The sequence below is a fragment of the Phalaenopsis equestris genome, unplaced genomic scaffold (assembly GCF_001263595.1).
Source record: "Phalaenopsis equestris unplaced genomic scaffold, ASM126359v1 Scaffold000070, whole genome shotgun sequence".
Lineage (NCBI taxonomy): Eukaryota > Viridiplantae > Streptophyta > Magnoliopsida > Asparagales > Orchidaceae > Phalaenopsis > Phalaenopsis equestris.
In genome coordinates this window covers 800,418-822,177 of record NW_018164512.1, presented here as the reverse complement: position 1 = coordinate 822,177, position 21,760 = coordinate 800,418, and the positions used below count along the sequence as shown (strand labels likewise).

The 21,760-nt window shown below is 31.5% G+C and overlaps 1 protein-coding gene across 2 annotated transcripts in view; it reads left to right on the top strand.

The window, feature by feature from the left end:
* The window catches only part of LOC110019699 (TSL-kinase interacting protein 1), a 63,351-nt gene that overhangs the window by 29,646 nt on the left and 11,945 nt on the right, over positions 1-21,760 (top strand). For both annotated transcript variants that reach the window (XR_002293477.1, XM_020717485.1), the window contains exon 7: positions 4,346-4,455. Coding sequence is in view for 1 of the 2 variants with exons in the window: in XM_020717485.1 (XP_020573144.1) it covers positions 4,346-4,455 (110 nt within the window). In the remaining variant the exon portion in view is untranslated. The remainder of the gene's footprint in view (positions 1-4,345; positions 4,456-21,760) is intronic.

Here is a 21,760-nt window from a genome sequence, read left to right as displayed (position 1 = left end):
GCATTTTCACCCGTCCTTTGGGCTTAATTGAAGTCCGATTTCGCGCAATTTCGTGAACTTCGTGTACTTTGTGTGTGTACGTGACGAAAGAGTCGTGACGAATGTTTTCCTAAGGCTTGAAGTCCTATTTGGAACATTCTCCTCGAATCTTCGCAAAATAGCCCATAACCGCTCGTTCATAAGACGATGGTCTTGTGCCAAAGATGCTAGACATCAAAGGAAAATAGGAATTGGCTGAAATTTCTAGAAAGGTGAGTCCCAATTCTAGTTTTCTAAGATAGTCGATTAGGAATTTCTAGAGCTAGAATCTAGGCTCTAAGGAGGAGAAGACAAGACCTCACAAAAATGAGGTCAACAATATGCTAATAATTTTCTTTTCAGGTTTAATTCTTTGGTCCGAGATTGTTAGTTCATATTTTAAAGTTTGTTATTCAGTTATGAGTTACACTACAACTAGCGTAGACGTAATTATAGATAATAGTTTTAAAAATAATGCCGTAAAAATAAAAAGATTTGAATATAATATTATAGCTATAAAGATTGTTTTTGATACTATGATATTTAATGTGATAGGTGCTTTTGCTCCTCCAATAGTTTTAAATATATGTTTAAAATAAAAATTTTTAAATGACATAGAAAAAATAATATAAAGGATACCTCTTGAAGTAGAATCTTTATTGGAGGAGATTTAAACATGTTTGTAGAGTAGTAAAAATTTTTAAAAGTATTCATGGTGGTTATGGTTTTAAAGTGATTAATGAATAGCGTAGAGGCTTATTGGATTTTATCTTACTTTATGATGTTATTATTAATACTTTATTTTAGAAAATATACGAGCATATTATCATTTATAAGATCCACACAGATTGATTTTTGTCATATGGGAAAATAAAATTATCAAGATTTTGAAGATTGTAAGGTTATTTCAAGTAAAAATTTAAGTACCTAACATTAATTATTGGTTTTGAATTTTAAGATCAAGGGTTGGAATATTAAAAGTATAATAAAATATTAGCATAAAATTAGATGAAACACTTAAATAGAATTATTTTTATAAGTAAAATTTAAAATCTTAAAATTTTGGATATTCATAAAGAAGATAATACTATATTGAATAAAATAATGAGTGCTATTAAACAAATTGCAATAGATATGTCTGGAGAATCAATAAGAAAACTATTTTGAATAATAGTTGGTGGTGGAATAATAATGGGTACGAAAAATATAAAAAAGAAAAAGTTTTGTTATAAAAATTAGCTTAGATGTAAAAACTAGGAGAATTGAAAAAAGTCTTAAGGTAGCTTGTAGGGAGTTTAATCAAATAATTTATGATGCTAAGAATTCTAATTTTAAGTTATTTATAATAGATTAGATATTAAAAGGATGAAAGATATATTTATAAATTAGCAAAATAAAGATAAGAAATGTAAATATTTAGGTCAAGTATAGTGTATTATGGATGAAAATTAAAAATTATTTTTCTTAGATGTAATTCTTTTTTAGTTGTGTGGTAAACTAGGAATTATTATAAAGAATACATAAAATTTATAAATTGCAGACTTATAAATTTCACCTCCAATGTTCACTTTAAATGCCAGGTAAATTCTGCATTAATATTAGCCATTTGCTTGGGCTACATGTATTGGACGATGTAAGAAGAAGATTGATGCTGAAATAAACAAAAAGCTGCTCATTTTCTTGTACTTATAAAACAAAAGTAAATAAAATAATTATTAGTTTTGTTTTGTGCTGCATGTATGTTTGCGGTGTGCTGTTTGATCCCAAAGTTCTTGGATAGATGTAATTAACTTGGCTAATCAACCAAAGCAAATTGTTGGAGATTCATAATATCCAGTTCTCTTTGTTACGTGAATTCAAACATAAGTTCGCTATGTTTTCTTGTCCTTTATAAAATTTAAAACAAAATCTTTTTTCTTGATCGTTTTTATAACATGATATTAGCATGCTTGATAAACTCATTTTTTGTGTTGTGTGTTGTTTGTAAACTATTGAAGAATGCTAAATGTTGATCATGTCAATCATCATTATCATCATTAGCCTTGTACCAATCGTTCGGGGTAGACTTTATGAATTCTCATTCATCATTCCTTCTTGTTGAACGTTATGTAAGCCTATTCTTTGAATAATTTTGAACATCTATTCATTTCACTTAAAGTCTAACCATTATACCTAGTAATCCTTCAACACCAATTTTTTCTAGCGTGCCTCATATCGAGCATTTTCAACATTTTGCTGTACATGTCCAATGCACCAAGTTTATTTTCAATTGTGTTATCTTCCAATAGATACCACTCATATTATTCTTCTAATATGACCATTTATTAATATATCCTTCCAGCTTTTTCATATTTACATATTAATATTATCATTTTCTCTTTTCTTAAAATAGCTGTTTATGCCTATTTTACTCTAAAACTCTATACATACATTCCAAGCCTAGTTACAAATTTACAAAAGTATCCTTTTATTTGATATACTTTTATTTGTAATACTCTTGAGGCAGTTATTCATTTTAATCTTTTTTGTCTTAAAGTGATATACTTATTTATATCCCTATTTTTCTATATAATTGATTCAAGTGCTTGAACCTTTTTCACGTTGGTATTATTATATCTTGCAATAATGTTAACTAATAATTTTTAATATGATATCCATTGTAATTTCATATATACTTGGTCTTATTTTACTAATTCTAAGTTCTTCATTTACATTATCAATTATCTCACTAATATTAATTGACAATTGCAAAGAGCATATACCAAGTCACCTCACTTTCAATATATCCTATAACAATCTCCATATAAGTGCAAAAAGATATATACTAAATGGTTTCCTTTGATGTTATTCTATTGTAATTGGAAGCTCTTTGATCACGACACAACTACTTTTAATAGTAGCTAGTGCAATATTACACATAGATTTAATAACTTTAATTTAACTTTGATACCTACAAAGCACTGCCATGGACATAAGCTACAAAAAATAATATTTATTAATATTCTTTATAATTATATTTCAAAATTTTATAAAGTTTATGTAATCATGAATAACAATTATTAGGAATGATTGTAATGTTGTTTTTTAAACAAAAATACTCAAAACGTATATAATCTCCAAATGATTACACAAAATATGAACATATTGATATAACACTAATTAAACCAATTAAATATGATATCGAGATGCTCTATGATTGCCTAATCTGGAAAAATATTATTAAACAAGAAACACCTGCAAGTGCTTGTCATATCATGGCCAAATTTCACTTTATTTTTGCGAAGCTTATATAATCCTGTACAATACATCAACATTAATATTCATCATTAGAGTTGATTTTAATATTGCGTTGCAAAAAAAAAAGCATTATATTCGAGAAAATAACCATATAAAATATGAGCACATCAATGTCATTAATTGAAGGCAATAGATTCAACACTGGTTCACCCATTGATATCGTAACCTGAATAAAATTTACTGATCAATGAGCACCTTGTATGTAGTTGTTTGCATCGACCGATCTTTAGGTAGTGTTTTACAGAACTTTTGGAATGAAGCACATGGTACACAATTTTTAATGTATCATGTCTAACAAGGACAGGAAAGGCTTTTTGAAGTGTCCATGTTCTATAGTTTGACACTTAACATTCTTTTTTGATCCATTTCACATCAGTTCCTGTTGTAATCAATCATGTATATTGGCAAAATCAGTAAAACCATTTGAATCTTTTCTCTACAATCTACACTTCTCTATGAATTATCTAAATTTAAAAATTGCTTCATTCTCTTAATAGTAATGTAATATTTCTAGTTACGTCACTCTCCATAGTTACCACTTATGATTTATAAGTTTGATTTCTTTTGTAATTAGACAAACCTGAGCATCACCTTTGTTCTTAATATTAGTGTCAAAATGCTTTTTCATTAATTCTTTGACATTCTTTAAGTCCTCAAAATTTCATCGAACAGGATTACTAATCTCATAACCCTTTGAATCTTTATAGGCATCACATATAAACATAAAGGTTAACATTTATACAACTTGTTTAGAGATAACTGCACTTTACTTTTATGGATCAATATATAATATATTTTATTATTGCTTATTACATTGTTCCTAAATAATTTCTTTCATAAAACTTTAATTTAATAATTTTTTCATAGTAAGATTTATAGCTTTATTTGATGGTCATATTTAAGTCAATGAAAAATGAAGACTTTTAATTTGCTCACTACACTCTTTACAGGACAATATCAATCATCTCAGTGATGGTAATAATTTCCTTGGACAAAATTGACAATTGATTCTAATCAATTAAACTTGCAGGTTAGGCATTATTACTATCGCCTAGTTAGACGAATGAACAAGTTGCTCAGTCCTGGATTTTGTCTTGATGCAAAGAACTCCAAGGACACAAACGCTGCAATGCTTAGATGGTAATGTACTAATAAAAGCTGCAGATGTCAACATATTGATTTCAATGCATCTTATGGGCATGTGAGGTTTATTTAATAAGATTATGCTTCCTTTATAGACACTGTCTTGGTCTTTCATCGTTTTGGTGTTCAACTTCCTTAATCCACATTTTACACCAATCCTTTTGTTCACTAATAGCACCATTCACAATTTTATTCTGAAAGTTAGACATAGCTTCTTCAATGAAAGTTAGGCAGCTCGCAAGCAAATCTTTTTCATGGCCACACATTTATATGTTCTACTGTGTGAGTTCGTTTTATTGGATAAAAGATTGAACCATTAGTTAATCAGAGCCCTGATGTGTTACATGACTTAATTTCTTGAGGGTATTCACTATTGTTAACTTGCGAATCATTCATCAAATTTTGCCTGTTATTTATTTACTTATTTATTGAAGTTCTTGTTTGTCTCGGTTTGCTCCTGGACACAGCTGACATTTTGTATCTTGATGCAAATTGAGAAAAGAAAAATACTATGCAATACTTTTCCACTTACTCTTTCTTTTACTTTCAACCCACGAGCGCACGTGCGCGCATACACACAACAAAATAAAAATAAAATCAGAATTAACTTCGCAAAACCTAATTTTATTTGCACTCACACTTTTTCCATGCATTTCTCAATGTTTTCTAATATCTTGTTCACCTATCTCTCTCGGAATTATCCTCATCCTGCCTAAGTAACTGCCATATTTTTTGTGATGATCTTTCTTAATTGAATCCCATGCCATTATATGCCATATTTTGACCGTTTTATAGCTTATAACAGGTTTTATTTTTATCTTTGCACCTGTGTTCTTGTTACTTACGAGTAAGAACAGCATGGATATTATCATGCTGCTCTGTTCTCATGGTATTTTTTATGCAATTAAATCACAGCCTCCAAAATATTTTCTTTCTTAAACAAATATTTCTGTTGAAGTACACATTGTTTGATTTTACCTCTTGTGTGTAGTCCAACTGGCTTTTTTTCTTTGGACCTGAATATATTGATGGTTGGTTCCTTTCAATCTCAAGTTGTAGTTTACACATCTTTAATTGTAAAGACGAATCTACTATGGATGGTTGATTTGGAATTGATAGAGGGGAAGGCTTATGCAACCATTATGAATTGGGCACGTGCTTCCTTACATCTCTTTTTAAATCTGCCCTTGCTTGTAAGGAATATTTGCAATTTTTTTTCTCTAGATTCTGAATCATGGCTTTCCCTTACATGCCATTTGATCCTACCATTGAAATCAATTATTGAATGATGATATTTTTGAAATAAGGTCAACACTTTACTTATGATGTTCATCTTAATTACATCAAGTCCGAAATTATTTCTAATACAAGCTAAATAGATCCTTTATTTAATGTAACTATGTGGTAGTTTCTTGATTCTATTCACATAAATCTCTCTCTTTGCACCCACTTAAATTTAAAGTTCAAGTTGCATTTTGCAATTTAATTCTCCTTTTGTATCTGTAATGCTACCCTTATGAGATATTGTTACAATTTTTTCTCGAGAGCCTCCCGAATCATGCCTCTTCTTTTGTATGCCATTTGCTCCCATAAATGCAGTTAATTTTATAATGATGATAATCTAGAAATAAGGTCTACTATGCTTGGCCAATGATGTTTATTTTAATATACCAAAATAAAATTAATTTAATCCAAGATACATCTTTTCGTGCATATTTTTGATTTGATTGTAACACTAAAGTGTAGATAAGTAATTATTTGCAGTTTAGATGTTTGATATATAAATGTGTAAGACTTGTGTGATATGTGAACATCCCACCTTTTCTTGACAGAACCTATTTATATGATGTTCTAATAAAGCTAGTATATTTTTTATTGATTGCATCTTGATCATTGTTGACTTAAGTTGAAGCTAATTTATTTTCCCAATTAGTGATTTGTAATTATATGAAAACTATTAATTCAAAGAGAACTCCTTTTCTCTCCTCCTTTGAAGCATCTTCATAAAAAACTAATCACCTCTTTTGAAGTCATCAATACTTTTCCAACATCAAGCTCAACGTGATGGTAAATGGTTGGCCTTCTATGGTGCTCATGCTATGGTCCTGGTCCACTCTAGTACTTTATATTCCTCATGAGTCACCCTTGCATAAACTATTGACTCTTTTATGGAGATCATATTAGGTAATATCACCAAGGAGTTTTTTTTTATTTATCTTTTTTAATCTTCTCTGTCTTCTCTCTTTGTTGGTTGACTCTTAGTTTCTTCATGTTTTTGATGCTACTAGAACAACCATAAATTTTTTAAGAGCGGCTAACATGAAATGCATCTATTTGGTTTTCCATATGGGCATTTTAAATGTAAAAATGGAGACGAAGCTCATATTCCTTCGCATTTCACTTAATTATTTCTTCAATTGATTGATGTTTTTTTTTTACTTCACAAGTCTTTCTAGATTTTTCTGAAAATTTTTCGCAATCCGTAATGAAATACAATGGGTTGAAATTAATGCTTTGATACCAATTGTGCCATCATGGGGGTGTGGAACCTTCATACAATCAGTAGTAATTATCATGGACGAGGGAATTAGGGATTCTATGGAGGAATATGAGCTTGTCACATTATAATTAACATTGGTTTGCTGCCTTGTTCATGGGAATCCTGCTCTTTTTTATGACCTCAGGGCACATGCTCGAGAGAAAGAGAGATTGAGGAGAAAAAATATTCAATGCTTTAGATTTGATTTTACATATTAAAGTCATTCCATCTATTTAAAATAGGCATCAAATTTAATTAACTCAACAAGTTTAGGAATTTTTAAACAAAATATCCCAGCAATAATTTAAATTATAGATAAGTATTAGATTAAATCAAAAGTGAAATTCTTTATTTGTCTTCTTAAGCTGGTGGCTGACCATATATAAATGGTTGGAGAAATTCAGGAAGAGAATATTGGATTATTACCTGCATTATCTCAATATAAATCTCTCTAGTATCCTACATTGGCCTCTCACCTATATTTAAAGTTTAAATTGCATTGTTTTCAATTTTGTTCACTCTCTATTCAATTTGAACTTTTATCTTTTTAAGGTTATCTTTGTGAAGTTTTCCTAAGAGCCTCCTAGATCAATAGTAGACACCTTGATGCGCTTTCAGCCAAGTAGGCTGTCTATAGATATTTTAAATCAGCTAGTCATGGTTGGTCGTTTGGATTTCTAATGGTTTATTCAGTTGGGATTGACGAATCGGTTCTTTTCTTGGGTGATACAAATAGATCTCTTGCAAGTGTTGGCTGCCTCATTGGCCTATGTTGCATTAGTACTTTCAAAGGGATGCCATCTCTGTATATAGAACTTTGTTGAGGTACCCTCATATTCCTATGATGTTGAATAAGTCAGGTGGAAATTTCTTAAAAAAATATGCAACATTGTTACAAATAATGCAGAGTATGATGCCATTTTTAAATATAAAAATATCAGAGCTATTAATAGCATGAAAATGTGGTACTACTATCTATTATATTCCTTATTGATATGATAAATACTATCAATATTTCTTTTTCTAATGAAAATTGTATGCACATCTTTGTAAATTCGACATTGGTATTTATGTTTTACTTTTTTTTGCAGGTGTGCACTAACATTGCTTTGATAAGTATATTATATTTTCGTACTTGCCCATGTGCATATGCATGCATGCACTTACAACTACACTTTGTATTTGTCGAATCCTATATTCTTCAAGTTTTTTATTTTCACATCCTTTATCTCTCAAAAATTTCCATGCTTTATATTAAGCTCGGTAATCCGCTAGTATATGTCCTTATGTTCTAAAATATAGGATTTTTAATACTCATTCAACATGCAAATGTTGCTTTAAATACAATTAGCTAGTGAAACAAATATGTAGGATGCTCACTAATCGACTTTTTGATGTTGATTACTCATTTAAACTCAAATGTTGCTTTAAATATGATCAGTTAGTGAAACAAATATGCAATTTTTGTATGAAAGCAATTTATGTAATAAAAAAATTTGTTCTTATTACTAAAATTTAACAAAAGAAAATAATGATGTGAAAGCCGCACAATTGATTTAAATTTCATGCACAGAAAAAAAGCCAAATATAGGCAGAGTTAATAAAAATCTTTTGTAATTTCAAACAATAACGTGAAAGAAGAGGAGAAGAAAGAGAAATGGAAACAAAGAAAAGGAGTAATTAATATAAAAACCTCACACCTGAACATTGATAATGCTTTTATAAAAGTACTATCAATAATAAAATAGCCAATTGAAGCGGAAGGAGATAACATTAGATGAGTTAGAACCTTTCACTTTCTTAGACTAAAACAATGTGGTTGGACTCAAGTGTGACACTTGATCAAGGATTAAAACCTCTGAAGGATAATGATTTATATATTCAAAAATAATTTATTATTAATCCTTATAATATTCTCTTTTTTTATGTACCTTGACAAACCTTTTTATGAATCTTATACAAATTCAAATATGATGTAAAATATTGTCTAAAAAGAAGCTCTAGGAAAATTGAAGGACCCCAAGAATTGCAAGGAGCATTAATGCATCACTTGAGAACTCCTGGGAATAGAAATAATTCCATTATGTTCATGAAGAAATTCACTTATAATAATAGTCGATCATTTGAACCAACCATAGAATAAACTATAATCCAACCAAATTTTGTCACAAACATGAAAATGATCACTAGAATTGCCCCACATAAATGGTTGTATGGAGTTCTTAAATGTTGAGTTTAAGTTTAATACTTACCTTGAATAAGATTATTCTTATTTTTTCATGATTGGTGGCTTCCACAAAACCTTAGTTGGTGGCTTCCACAAAAACTTAATTGGTGGCTACTTAAATAGTAGCTATCTCCAAATCTTAAGTGTAGTATCATGTAGTCCTACGTAGAGATTACCATAAACGTCCACAATGAAGGCTCTAAAAGTCTTTAATAGTGACTGTTAATTAATAGTAGGAGGTGACACTTCACCATATAAAACATTTTATCCTCTCCTCTATAGCATCCATATCAAGAAGCAATAAAGAGTGGAAAGAAAAGACTTCATCTATGAGAAAAAGGAATGAATTCTTTTCAGCGTTTGCAAGTGGAGTGTTTTTATTTCTCTTATAAATTTAGCACTTATATCTGTAGTAAGCGACCTGTTTTCTCTCAGCTAGGCAAAAATTCACATTTGTTTATATGTTTCATTTTGTACGAAGCGTAATTTGATCTATAAATAGACGTGGAGGTAGACTTACAAAACCTGAATCACATAAATTCCAGTGTTCTTGTGATTCTTGATATTCTTTTTTAAGTTTTTTTTGTAATTTTTTTAAGGTAGAGGTAGACCTAAAAAGATTGGGCATGTTGTATTAAAAATGATTTTAATTTTTTAGAATTAAATGAAAATGTGACACTCAATAGGACACAATGGAGAAAAAGGATTCGTGTAGCCAACCCCACTTAGTAGGATAAATACTTCTTGTTGTTGTTCTGTGATTCATTGTATTTTTTTTTTCAGGTTATGGATGCTCTCTTTCCAAACAAGAGTGGCTATAACAATCACAAGAATAGAAAACTCCTAGAATTTTCTTTACATCAACCATCCTTAAGCAAATTTGGCCCCCCAAATGGTTCAAGTTGATTTACTTCCAAGAGATATGGATATGCTTATTGGGTTTCCATACAAATACATTTAATCCTTCACATGTAGTTTTATATGTCTAGTTCATATAATACTATCAATGATAGAAACAATCTCATTCACCATAACAACTCAAGGAAAAATGATTAATATGAATGTTTAAAAAATATGTTTGTATGTTTTTAATATGAAATCAGAGGGGGTGGTTGAAAAATAAAGAAATAAAGGACTCAATGCATTAATTAATATTTAATGATATAAAATTAAATCAGATACATTCGAAGTTCTTAATAAAAATTTCTTGAATTTTGTCAATATAGTTTTTCCATGTACAATGTTTAACTTTAGATGGTTCATTTGATGTTTTTAATTTCTCAAGCGTTCATAGAGAAAATAATGACAAAATTTTGTTATATTGCTTAAGTGGACATTGTAACCAAGTTTAAGGGGGTAATAAAGATGAACCTTAGAAATAAATATTTTTAAAATTTCATAAAATTTAAATTTAATAGCGCAAAAACCACTTAAACATCATATTTTATGAATTCGCATCCTCATTAAAGAGAAGTAATCCTATTTGTTTACATATTCAATATAATGATTTATGTACATTTGAAATCAACTAGATAAGGTTGTTAATGAGCACGAAAAGTTACTTTTGGCTCGGTTTGATTGAAGCTCGGTAATGATTATTTAGCTAAATATTTGAACAATTTTAAACAATTTTTGTATTAAACTTGTTTAATGTTAAATATGATAAAGTATTAATTTATAATTTTTAATATAAATCTCAATTAAGGCACATTTAATTTTTTTTATAATTAGTATAAATTAGTATCCTAATTAATAATTGAAGAAATATGGGGAAACTATTTTCTCTTTTTTCATCAATTTCAAGTTACAACCTTTTCCCTTATTATATGGGAGTTGGTTAGTGAAAACATAATTAAAACTATTACAACTTATCAAAATAAAACAAGCAAATAAGGAAAGATATACAACATAAAAAGAAAATAAAAAAATAAAATAAAATTAAAATAGGAAACTCCCTTCAATAGCTCCCACATATTGAATCTATGTGGCCCATATGGCTGATGGTCTGGGCCACCTAACTGGGACGGGATTTCACACTCCCCCTCAAGCTAAGTCATAGATGTTGTAAAGACCAAACTTGATATTCAAATTAATGAAGCTCTTTGGAGGTAGGGACTTAGTGAAGACATCAGCAACTTGAAGATGGGTTAGAATATAAATGAAGTATACAATGTTACCATTGACCTTTTCAGAGATAAAATGTCTTCAATCTTAATATGTTTGGTTCTGTCATGATGCGTATAGTTCTTTGCAACACTAATGATGGTTTTGCTGTCACAGAACATTTTTGTGAGATTGACCATGGAGCAGCTCATCTTATTTAGTAAATTTTGGTGCCACATTCCTTCACAAATTTTTAAAACAAGTGTTTGGTACACAGATTTTGCACTACTTCTAGAGATCGCTACTTGCTCCTTGCTCCTCAATGTGATAATATTTTCCCATACATAAGAACAATACTTAGGTGTGGATCTTTTGTCTATATGTTCTCCTGCCCAACTAGCATTAGTGTAAACTTCTACATCTCTGTTGTTTGATCTCTTAAATAATAACTCTCTGTAAGGGGTATTCCTATGAAATTTCAATATTCTGTAAACCATCTCTAAATGTTCTTTATTTAGAGTGTTCATATGTTGACTTACAATATTGACATAATAATTTATATAAGGTTTAGCGTGTGACATGTAGATAAACTTTTTATTCAATCTCTGATATCTATATTTTTTCATTGGTGTTTTTTTCCTCTTGAATGTAGCTTTTTATTGAAATTATAGGAGTCTCAACAGGTTTACACTCAAACATTCTTATCTTTTTTAGCAAGTCTAGGATGTACTTAGATCTGGCCACTTTCATGCCCAGAAAGTATCTTACAACTCTTAAATATTTGATTTCAATTTCAAGGGCAATAACCTCCTTAATTTTCCTCATCTCTTTTTTCATTATCACTTGTCAGGATCTTCTCATGTACATAGAAAAGGATTATAGCTTTCTTACATCTCTGTGTATGCTTTATGAATAATTTTTTATCAGCTTGGCATTGGATGTACTCATTAGATTTCATAGTTTTGGCAAACTTGTCTAACTAAACTCGTAGAGATTGTTTGAGGCCATAAAGAGACTTTCTTAGTTTACAATTTAGATGTTTATTTGATCTATTTTTTAGCTCTAGTGGGATCTTCATTTATACTTCTTTATCAAGGGTTCCATTCAATTAGACATTCTTATTATCAAGTTGATATAGTCTCACTCTTTGCTTACTATCAAGGAAGTATCAATTACATTCTTTAGTTTGGTCGTTGGTGTAAAACTCTCTTGATACTCTATCCGATAAGGTTGAGTGAAACATCTGATCACTAACTTAGCCTTGAATCTCTCAGTACTCTCATTTGCATGCACTTGATATTGAACACCCATTTGCACCCAACAAGTCTTTTATTTGAAGAAGGCTTTGTAGAGGATCATGTTTATTTAGATCAACTGTTTGGATCTCCTATTCAATTGTCTTTTTCCCTTATGAACTTTGAATTATTTCATGAATAGACTTGTGAATCAGCACATAATCAAGATCGATACAAAAGCTTTATATGGTAAGGTTGACTTCTTGTAGGCAACATACTCTTAAATTGGATAATTTGTGCAATGTTTTCCATCATCTCCATTGTATTTCACCTCTCTTGAAACTTCAAAGATATGCGGATTTAAGTTTAGCTGTGAACAATTGTGTGTTTGCATATTATTTTTGTCCTACTTAGTGAATTTCTTTTTCCTAGTGTACACACAACGTTCCTTGTGTATTTCCGCGACGTCTCTCAAATTGGATATCCTTGAGGGTGGAATTTGGGAAACAGGATTGTTAGATGAAAGTAGAATTGGTTGTGAGTGGTTCTAGTTCAGTGTGAGTTTCTATAGTAGTCCCAAATCTGATATTCACCTAAACCACCCCCTCCCTTTAATTTTAGATTTGTGATAATAGCAAATAAATTAACATCCATGTAGTTATATTATTATTTCTAGTAATGAGAGAATCACCCTTGTATTCATTTTTGTTATAAGCATAACCAAGGAACAAAAGTGACCACTAAATATTTTTTGAAGAAGATTGAATGAGAAGGCTCTAACATGAGGGTATGTTTCCATCAAAACATGGAGATGGGTTTGATTCAAGGACCTTGCTTGCATTCTATTAATAAGGTTGGAGGCTGTGAGCACTACATCTCCTCAAGAAAATTTTAAAACTTTGTGAGAGCATTATAAACCAAGATACCTCTAGATGTCGATTTTTCTCCTCAACTATCTCATTTTATTGTTGGGTCTCAATACACGAACTCACATGGATGATATTATTCTTTGCAAAATAGGGTCAAATGATCGAGTTAATGTATTCATTTGCATTATTAGTTTTGTGAATGTATGCTTTGCATTGAAATTTCATGTAAATCATGTTATGGAATGTCTGAAAGATTTGTGTTGTTTCATATTTCTCCTTCATGAAGAATATTCAATTAGTTCTAGTGAGATCACCAATGAAAGAGACCAACCATCTGACTCCATTGATGGTTTTTAATTTTGATGGTCCCCCAATGTCACTATGGACGATAGAAAAATGATGTGAGGGTTTATACTGAAACTGAGGATATACATGATGACTATGCTTAGCCAATTGGCGGGTTCACGATGATAAAACTATGGTCTATTAATAAAAAGATGAGGATATAACTTCGCAACATAATATACATTGGGATAATCTAGACGACAATATCATAATAAAACTTTACTTTTAATAGACTCTGACACAAGAAACTCAGTGACACAAGAAACTCAGAATATAAGTGGATGGTGGAGAATACACTTGTTTGTTAAAAGAATAGTTTACCTTAAGCAGGTGTAAAAGTCTCTTGATACTCTATCCGATAAGATTGAGTGAAACAACTGACCACCAACTTAGCCTTGAATCTCTCAATGCTCTCATTTGCATGTACTTGATATTGAACACCCATTTGCACCGAACAAGTCTTTTATTCGAAGAAGGCTTTGTAAAGGATCATGTGTTATTTAGATCGAGTGTTTGGATCTCCTATTCAATTGTCTTTTTCCATTATGAACTTTGACGTATTTCATGAATAGACTTGTGAATCAGCACATAATTAAGATTGGATACAAACTCTTTAAATGGTAAGGTTAACTTCTTATAGGAAACATCTCTTAAATAGGATAATTTGTGCAATATTTTCCATCATTTCCATTGGATTTCCCCCCCTTGAAACTTCAAAGATATGTGGATTCAAGTTTAGCTGTGAACAGTCATGTGTTTGCATATTATTTTTGTCATGCTTAGTGAATTTTTTTTTTCTAGTGTACACACAACGTTCCTTGTGTATTTCCGCATCGTCAATCTCAAATTGGATATCCTTGAGGGTGGAACTTGGGAGACATGATTATTAGAGGGAAGTAGAATTGGTTGTGAGTGGTTCCAGTTCAGTGTGAGTTTCTATAGTAGTCCCAAATCTGATATTCACCTAAACTACCCCCTTCCTCCCCTTAATTTCAGATTTGTGATAGTAGCAAATAAATTAATATCCATGTAGTTATATTATTTTTTTTAGTAATGAGAGAATGACACTTGTATTCATTTTTGTTAGAAGCATAACCAAGGAAGATGCATTTGATGAATTTTGGATTAGGCTTTGTGCGGTTTGGTTGGTGAATGTGAACAAAAGTGACCACTAAATATTTTTTGAAGAAGATTGAATGAGAAAGCTCTAACATGAGGGTATGTTTCCATTAAAAAATGGAGATGGGCTTTGATTCAGGGACCTTGCTTGCATTCTATTAATAAGGTTGGAGGCTGTGAACACTACATCTCCTCAAGAAAATTTTGGGACTTTGTGAGAGCATTATAAGCCAAGATACGTCTAGTTGTTTATTTTTCTCCTCAACTATCTCATTTTATTGTGGGGTCTCAATACACGAACTCACATGGATGATATTATTCTTTGCAAAATGGGGTCAAATGATCGAGTTAATGTATTTATTTGCATTATCAATTTTGTGAATCTAAGTTTTGCATTGAAACTGCATGTAATTCATGTCATGGAATGACTGAAAGATTTGTGTTGTTTCATATTTCTCCTTCATGAAGAATATTCAATTAGTTCTAGTGAGATCATCAATGAAAGAGACAAACCATCTAACTCCATTGATGGGTTTTAATTTTGATGGTCCCCCAATGTCACTATGGACGATAGAAAAATGATGTGAGGGTTTATACTGAAACTGAGGATATACATGATGACTATGCTTAGCCAATTGGCGGGTTCACGATGATAAAACTCTGGCCTATTAATAAAGAGATGAAGATATAACTTCGCAACATAATAAAAATTGGGATAATCTAGAGGATAATATCATAATAAAACTTTACTTTTGATAGACTCTGACACAAGAAACTCGGAATATGAGAAGTGGATGGTGGAGAATACACTTGTTTGTTAAAAGAATAGTTTACCTTAAGTAGGCAAAGACTTTGTTGTAATTCAACACTGTCAATCATCTTCCCTGAATCGATCGATTGAATTTCACAAGTGTTAGAATATAATTTACTAACACAATTCAAGTCGTGAGTAAGCTTGCTAATTCAAAATTAGTTGTAATCTTGATGGATAACATATAGCAATGAAGAAATATGAATATTATTGGAGAAGTTCACTTCTTCTTTCCTAACAATCTTGGAGTGAGATCCATCTGTAAGTTTAACACATTTGGAGTGGTGATCTCTTCATAGTTGATAAGAGTATGAATGTCTCCTATCATGTTATTAGAAGCATCTGAATCTATTATCCAATGTCAAAATATTTCATTGTTAGGGAAATAAGTCGAGGATATGATACCTTGGAGTGTGTGTCATTAAGTTGGTAGGTTTTTTGGTCGTATTAATGAGAACCTTCTTCAGCACCTCCAACTGTTCCTTGCTGAAGGGACAAGGGCCGGCCAATCCTTCAGAAGAGGTAGTAGTGCGGGCCTTGCTGTCTTGGTACTTCGTCCCTTGTCCAAGTTTCCAACCTACAAACTTTCCACGTAGTTTTCAGCACTGGTCATTTGCGTGACCAAGTTTCTTACAATGTTCACACAAGGAACGATTTATCTTTGGCTTTGAATCATGAGAGGAGTTGTGTGTGTATAAAACTGAGCTTTCAGTGCTAGATAAACCCGCACTTCCTGCCATCATGAGGTTCTTCCTACTTTCTTCTATCTTCAACAAAAGCTTCCTTAATGTTAAGGAGAGGTTTCATTCCCATGATTCTTCCTCTGATCTCATTTAAGTTTTTTCTTAGACCCAATAAGAACTTGATCATCCTATTCTTTTCCACTATTGCTTTATACATCATAGCATCTTAAGGGCACTTCTATACATATGTATCATATGTATCTAATTATAACCATTCCCTTGATAGTTGATTAACACTCAACTCTTCCTGTCGGATTTCATATAGTTTTGTCTCAATCTCAAACAAGTATGAAGCGTTCCCGATACTCTAGTATGTCTCTTGAGCTGCTTCCCAAATCTCATGTGTTGTCTTGTAAGACAAGAAGTTTTCTTTAACTCTTGTAGTTATAAAATTGATCAACAAAGACATGACCATATGATCCTAGATCTTCCATGAGCGATGGTTAGAATCAATGAGCTCAGGAATTATTTTTCTTTTGTGAGATTAATGTATATTCTTTTTCCACAAATATACATAAACACAAAATTAACCTCTAGAGTAGAGTTACTCTTCATTCCGTACTTGGTCATAACCCTTATGCATGTTTAGGGTAGGAAGGGAGTTTGTTGATGCTATCTATAGGAAAAGTCCAATGACTATGATAATGAGTAGGGAAGGGCTTGAAGGCTGGCTGGAGGGATTTTGTCGGCTGGAGGAAAGATTTTGGCTGTTGGACGGTTGTTGGAGAGGATCCGATGATTGTAGGAGATAGCATATAGGAGGGAGGTCCTTCAGGAGATGAGGCCGACGAACGATGCAGTTGAAGGAAACCAACGGGCTGGCAAGATTTACATACGTAGAAGAGTTCGATGAAATTGTCCACTTTGTCATAAGCAGACGAGACCGATGAACTGTGCAGATTTGAAACCGAGCGACGTGGTTTTGAACACACAGATGAGGTCAACAGACCAACGAGTGATTCAGTTCGAAGTGTTCAACAATGCTGATCAACGCAGATAGACAAGCGTTCCGGTCGAAGTCAGATGATTAAGGATGCCCCTACCCCTTGAAACTGAGCCTGATTCTCTGATGCCGTGAAGAAAGGTGGAGAAAGTATATTTTCTTATTCCATATATTTCATGTTACAATCTTTTATCTTATTATATGGCGGCTGGCTAGGACAAACATAATTAAGACTATTACAACTTACCAAATATAAAACAAGCAAAGAAAGAAAGACAAATAAGAAAATAATAAAAAAGATTAAAGTTGAAATAGGAAACTCCCTCCAATACGTCCCACAAATTGAACTTGTGTGGCCAATTGGGCCTGCTGTCTGGGCCACCTAACATGGACGAAATTCCATAATAATTAACCATAATTATTAGTATTTTATTAAATTAATTTTAAATTAAATATTATGAAATATGTTTACCCCAAAATGCTGCTAAACTTAATATACAATTGGACCAAGATGCTCCTCCCCCAATATCTTGAAACATAGAGGGCTAAGAGGAGAGGAAGGTGATGGGAGCATGTTGATAAAGTGCCATGGGATCTTGTTCGAGAAAGCTTTGAGGGACTAGCTTTGTGCGAATAACAAGTGTAGTTTCCCTCTTCAAATCCCCAATGTTGAAACCATAGCAGACAATGAAGTGAGGGAAGAGGCAAGAGCTTGCTATAAAAAGTGTGGAATCTTGTTGGAGAAGGCTTGGAGACTAGTTGTATATGAATAAGAAAAGGAGTTCTTACAACTTGCATGTGGATCTTATTGGAGAAGACATCAATTGTGGAAGCAATTTGTCAACAAGAAGAGTCGCTCCGTAAAATAAAATTTATGGTAAACTTTACTAGACTGTTTTTGTTTATAAGCACCAACTACTTGTTTATGCTTGTTGAACCACTTATTTTAGTTTTTCATTTATATGTTTGTTCAAATATAATGTATCTCAACTTTATAATGCTTTGTTTTTTTTCGAACATGCTAGTCATTTAAGCTTACAATAAGATTCCAAGAGAAGTCTTTTGGAGAGTTCTAGAAAAGAAAGGTGTTGATATGACTTATAATCAAGTAAAGATATGTTTACTAGAATTGTTTCTTCTATTCGAACAGGAGGAGGATTGACCAATTATTTTTCTTTTTTAGTTGGATTACAACAGGGATTAGCTTTAAGCCTATATCGCTTTTGCTTTAGTGTTCTTACTATACATTTACAGGAGGATGTACCTTGGTTTATGCCTTCCGCTAATGATATCCTTTATGTGGATAAGATTAGAGAAAGAGTTCAGGAAAAACTTGAATTATGGAGGTGTCAATTGGAGTCTAAAGGTTTTCGTTTGAGTAGATCTAAAATTGAAGACATGGATTGTAATTTTAGTAGAAGTAGCTTTAGTGGAAGAGTTGTAACTATGAATGATCAAATCATTAAAATGTGTGAATATTTTAGATATTTTGGGTATATTGTTCAAAGTGATAGTGATTTAGATGGTGATATTATTAGTAGATTTTAATTTTGATTCGTTGAAGTTGAGAAATGCAGCAGGCCTATTGTGTGATAGAAAAGTACAGCTTAGACTTAAAGGAACATTTTATAAAATGGTGGCGAGACCTGCAATGCTAGAATGTTGGCCTTTAAAAATGAAGCTTAAAACAAAGCATTGCTGATATGGGAATGCTCATGTGGATGAGTGAAAGGGTTGGTGTAGCTCTAGTGGTAGCGAGACTAGAGAGCCGTCTTAGATGGTTTTGTCACATTAAACGTTGATCATTTGATGATCCATTTAGGAGATAGTTGTTTTAGATTTGAACTATGCTAAGGAAGTGAGAGTAGAAGTAAAAAGATTGGGTCATATTGTATAAACGTTGACCTTAATCTATTAGAATTAAATGAAAATATGACACTCAATAGGACACAATGGAGAAAAAGGAGTCATGTAGCCGACCCCACGTAGTGGGATAAAGGATTGTTTTTTTTGTTGTTGTTGTTGTAGTTATTTAATCTTGACGATCACAGTATAAATTAACCCCAAGACAAACTCAAATCAAGCTAAAAAAACTATGAATTTAAGTGAACTAAACTTGAATATTATAAAAAAAACTTGAGTTGAGCTTGAACATGATTTTGGTAAATGAGCTTGAATAACCCTCAGATCAACTTGGTTTGGTTCATTTACAACCCTAACTAGACTATAGTTCTAAATTCCAAGTTATCTTGAAGGAAATTATAATGAAGAAACCATGGGTATGCTAATGCAATCAATATCAATTTAATTGGTTTTGGTTGATTCTATTTAAAGACAGAGATTGATTTTAATTTTAATGTACTTTATGTTCATATATGATGAAAGTATAAAAAGAAAAAAAATTGAGAATTTGTTGTCTTAATGAGCCAAAGCACAAGCCTTGTGGCATAAGCCTCGAAATCAAAAAATTTAAAAAAAAGTCATAAAATTAAGAATGATTTATAAATATGATAAAAACTATCTAGTTCATCATCAAAAAAATATAAATCACAAAATTTTATAAAAAAAAATTAAAGATGATATAAATCAGGGACTTATTTTTTTAAGTTCATAAGAATAAAAATATAAATCACAAAATCTGCTAATAAACAAAAGAAAATAAATCTCAATTATAAATGTTAATGTAAAATAAAAGTTTGAAATAAGATTCAAAATAGGTACTAAAAGAATTTAGTCATGAGAATCAAAATTTACAATGAAGTTACCTTCAGGAGGTTATCACATATAATTATTCTATCATTCTGTGATTTAGTCTCATTGACATCTTCAAAACCTTCAGTTACTATATTTTTCTTCATTTCATGTATTTTGATAAAAGAAAAAAAAAACTTTCCCTAAGCAACAATCCTTTTGATTGGCACGTAGAATGTCCCTCATCTTCGCTCGCGCAATTGCAAGCTTTGGACGACAAGCTCGTAAGCTCTCAAACATGACCTGCTCAACCAACCTTGCTGAGCCAATCACAGGCGGAACACTCGATCTAAACATGGAATCACATGGGAGCATTTGAACTAATGGGAGAATTTATATGAGATATAAAATAAAATTGATAAGTAAATTATAATAGATTAGATATAATATATTTATATAACACTGCCGTTGCGGGTCCCAAGCCCGGATGAGAAAAGTGGAGGGTTGCGTTAGGTAGTCGACAGCCAGCGTAAAACTTGTCGAAAAAATCATGACATGAATCCTTTTGATCATTGTGTAAGTGCTAGGGCGTCCCCTGGAAGCGACGCGCTGTATAGCCTGAATACAGTGAAAAGTGTGCAAGGGCCGCTACACCGGCGCCCGGGTGTAGTGTTAAATAAGCAAGGGTTCCCACATTACGGGCGAATGCGGGTAAAGAAGTTAGTCCATGAAACTAATGAAACTATTATTAGGATAGGATCTTGGAATATAGGCACTCTCAATGGTAAATTAATGGAATTAGTTGATATTATGATTCATAGGAAAATTAATATCTTATGTATTCAAGAAACTAAGTGGGTGGGAGAAAAGGCTAAGGAGATTGATAATTTAGGTTTTAAACTTTGGTATTCTGGTAAGAGTCACACTAGAAATGGTGTAGATGTAATTATAGATAAGAGTTTGAAAGACAATGTTGTAAAAATTAATAGAGTTGGTGATAGAATTATAGCCCTTAAGATTATCATTGATACTAAGATGTTTAATATTATAACTGTTTATGCTCCTCAAGTAGGTTTAGATACAGAGTCTAAAGATAAATTTTGGAATGACTTAGAAGACTTAATACAAATGATACCTCTTGAAGAAAGAATTTTTATTGGAGGAGATTTAAATGGACATGTCGGTAGAGTGGTAGAAGATTTCAGAAATATTCATGGTGGCTACGGTTTTGGAGTAACTAATGAAGAAGGTAAAGTTATTTTAGATTTTGCTTTAGCGTTTGATTTTGTTATTACTAATACTTTATTCAAGAAAAGGGATGAACATCTTATTACTTATAAGAGTGGATCTAATAAAACACAAATTGATTATTTTCTTATGAGAAGAAGAGATCGTCATGATTGTAAAGATTGTAAAGTCATTCCAAGTGAAAATTTAAATACCCAACATCGTTTATTAGTTTTAGATTTTAAGATTAAGAGTTGTAAAATAAAAAATACCAGGACTCATCATTGCAGAATTAGATGGAGAAACTTAAAAGATACAAATAAAATTAATTTTATGAGTAAAATTCAAGATTTCAAAATTTGGGATATTCATGAAGAAGCAAATGTGATGTGGGATAAAGTAACAAACGCTATTAAACATGTAGCAAAAAATGTTCTTGGAGAATCAAAG